The sequence below is a fragment of the Nansenia antarctica genome (assembly GCF_963989245.1).
Source record: "Nansenia antarctica genome assembly, chromosome: 13".
NCBI classification, from domain to species: Eukaryota; Metazoa; Chordata; class Actinopteri; order Argentiniformes; family Microstomatidae; genus Nansenia; species Nansenia antarctica.
Window position 1 is genome coordinate 2,381,181 of NC_137683.1, and position 3,648 is coordinate 2,384,828.

Here is a 3,648-nt window from a genome sequence, read left to right on the forward strand (position 1 = left end):
CACATAATAGCTCCAATAAATCCAGATATGTTTCTCTTCCTCTCACAGCGACGGGCACAATTAAGTCAGCGCGACAAGGCTTCCCGTGGAGTGTGTTTATCATCTATTTAACATTTGACGGTCGAACATGGATCCAGGAGACTGACAATCTTGGAGGCAGGACCAATTAGCCTGCACACAAGCCAGGCTTCTCCTAATGGGAAGTCTTTGAACCATGAAGTATTTTAAACAGCCGCGCTGTGTGTTTACTTCCAAGGCTGCTTTTAACGCCAATTTAGTCCCTCACTCCTGGATAGTTTACACAGACAGATGTTGTTTTAAGCCTTATTCTCTGTTCCTGGTCTTCAGCTTCCTCTATTCCTAATGCTGACTTCATCCATGTTACTAATGTAAAACAGTGAACCTACTGTATGTTGAATATCGTGCCCCAGCACGCTCTCTTACAGGAGTCTATGTACCGTGTGTCTGACTACTCCATTTCATATCACAGGCAAAACCAGGTGGGTCACCACTGCACTGCCAGCAGGACAGACTAACGGGGGATACCTATAGGTTTGTGAAATACAGAGTGTTATAGGATACCTGTAGATTTGTGAAATACCCCCCCCCCCTCTCTCCTCCTCCTATGACAGTGCTGATGATGTCACCATGACGGAGGGAGGATAGAGGGGAGCGCCGAGGGGACGATGATGTCACGACCAGGGGACTGCGACGCTACTTTTTCTCGGGGGTCCTGAACACCTGCTCGTAGGGCGGGGGCGGGTGGTTGCAGTACGAGGGAGGGGGAGGGTAGGTGTTCATCATATGGATTGGGTAGGCGGGGGTGATGGGTGTTGCCATGACGCCACCTGGGTCTACGAAACCCTGCATACCAGGTTGCTGGGAAACTAGAGAGGGAGAGACAAAGATAGAGACGAATGTCAGTTACCGGTATGTCAATGTGTTTCCATCACTCATATCTCCACTCTACTGTGCATCATTGGTGCATTTATGGTGATTCTGTTCAGAAGTCCTGTAACAGGATGAAGCAAGACCCCAATAATCTGTACCACTACGTGAAATCTATATCTGAACTAATTGGAAAATAGAAAATTCAATCTAGAAACCCAAACATACACATGTCCCCTGACATAATGTCATATTAGAGCAAACAGTTGAAATATCCAATGATTCAATGACTGAGAACATTAAGTATGGAAAATGTAGACCCATATCATAATTATTTTGAATTTCAATGTGTATTCAATTAAACAGCTAAAAAAGGACAGAGGAATTTCTTTGGTCTAGTCTAAAAGCAGGTTTAAGTTGAATGTCACTGTTTGATAGCAATTGAAAAATGGAATAAGAAGATGAGCCCCAGGTGTGTAGGCCTATGAAGTGATGCTCTAGACTAGTCGCAGGGGGAATCTTGGTTGCCATGGTTGCCATTGGGATCATCTCATTTTCACTTGTGTCTGATTTAACCAGAGACCAGCTTATGGTCATCCCATTCATTGACTATTTATATACGTAGTAGGTATAGCCTTGCAGAGTGTAAACGTTGTGACACTGCAGTGTATTGCAATGGAGATCAAGCAGTTATGAGTTTCAATTCTGTACAAGTGTCTCTGTTGGCTTTAGGGATGACTATGCTTAGCTAGCTGTGACTATGCTTAGCTAGCTGTGACTATGCTTAGCTAGCTGTGACTATGCTTAGCTGTGACTATGCTTAGCTAGCTGTGACTATGCTTAGCTGCTGTCAAAAATATTTTTTTATTAACACGAACGCTGTGAATATGCAAACATTTTTAAAATATGTTTTTAAGGCTTTTAATGGGATGGAGACAGTAGAGATTGACAGGAAGGATGGGTGAGAGAGAGGAGGGATGACATGCAATTACATGGCATGCGCCTTAGTGAGCTACGCCACCCAGGCGCCCCTCAATAGGTTTTATTGACGCCACTTCTGCACAAAGAAATAGACATGACAGTCCTCAGCCACATCCCTCCAATCCAAGAGCAAAATGAAACATCCCCATATTATTTGACCACTCAATTACGTTTTCTGTACGGTTGACTGATATAATTAAAGATCCTATTTATTCCTGCCCATACAGATAGACATTCAGAGAGCTGGGCTATGATTGGCTGCTCTACTTTCCTGTGGGATCTGCAGTTTGGAGTTTGGGAGTTTGGCGTTTCAGAGTCGAAAGGTCATTGTGTTCGTACGTGAATGTGGAGCTTGCTGGACATTTTCACTAAACGTCTGACGCGCACAGATATTGGGAGAAACACACAGTTCTGCTACACAGAACTATTCCTTCAAGGCGTAATGGAGGTACAAGACTCAAAGAGGGTGGATGAAACACAGACAGACAGAGAGAGAAGCTCCCGGAGCCCTCTCCATCTTGGCTCAACCATGATTTAATGTGGTCTGCTCCCTACGCCCCCTCGTCCTGCAGATGGAACCAGGCAGCCTCAATGAGGCCACTCCATCTCACTGACAGATCACCTACAGTGCCACATCTATCTATTTTATCTCCGAACCTCTATATCTCACAGAACCTCTATATCTATATATAATCTATATCTCACAGAACCTCTATATCTATATATATATATATCTATATATATAATCTATATCTCACAGAACCTCTATATCTATATATATATATAATCTATATCTCACAGAACCTCTATATCTATATATATACGTATATATAATCTATATCTCACAGTTAAACAAGAAATAAGGATGTAAACTAGGCAAACTACAAGCAGGTCTGACTGGACACCCCCCTTGGTTAAAGCATGGCGTGGCTTGCTAACGTCACTTAAGGTGAATGTGAATGTAATCTAAAATGAAATAGAACTTCATTGTCCACCCACAGATGGACATTTGCCACCTATGAATTTCATCTAATATCTCCTGGTGCTGGTCATGCTGCAGGAGCTAGCAGCAGTGGACAGGCCATATGCTGGCGTCAGATGTTCTTACACTCAGCTTCACTCCTGCTTTCCTGTTTTCTGCTTATTCAACATTGATGAGACATTCAGACATTGTGACTGGGGGGACACCTCCGGCCCCAGCACTCAGGAGAGGAAGCCTACTAACAATAACAAAAGCATGTTCAGCTGCTCCAAATATGTTCAGCCATATCTCCTCTCTTCCTCTCTGAGATGTGGTGTAAGGTTCTGTTGTTGCAACTGTTATTGTTGTTGTTGGGTACTGTCTACACACCTCATTAATGCATACTGGGCTAGACAACATTCATTAGGTGGAATAATGCTGCTGGCATTCAAATAAATACAGATTCAGTAATTAAACTGAGCCCTAACTGAATCTAAAACACTCCTGTAACCCTGAGGAAGCCAAAGTAAAAAAAAAAAAAATAGAAAAAATAAGAAAAAATAAACAAAAAGAAGGAAACAAAACATCAACTTCTCTATTGCAACTTTAAAACAACAAGCAAAAAGAAGATTTTGAGCAAAAATAAGAAGAGAGATTTGATAGTAATTTTGTTATCCAGCTGATCTCATCCTCATCAGCATTTTAATCATCTCACCCCATCTGGAATGAACACACAGTAATTAGGTCTGGGGCCTCATTTATAAAAAAGTACTTGAACGTCATCTTTGACTTTCACGTAAGCAAATTTTTCTAAACGG

General features: G+C 42.2%; 1 protein-coding gene across 1 annotated transcript in view; it reads right to left on the bottom strand.

Annotated features, from left to right (window-relative positions):
- Nucleotides 1–714: 714 nt before the first annotated feature.
- The window catches only part of vopp1b (VOPP1 WW domain binding protein b), a gene marked incomplete at both ends in the record, with an annotated part of 102,838 nt that continues 99,904 nt past the window's right edge, over nt 715–3,648 (bottom strand). The window contains one exon of the mRNA XM_080544384.1: nt 715–887. Within this exon, the coding sequence (XP_080400510.1) occupies nt 715–887 (173 nt within the window). The remainder of the gene's footprint in view (nt 888–3,648) is intronic.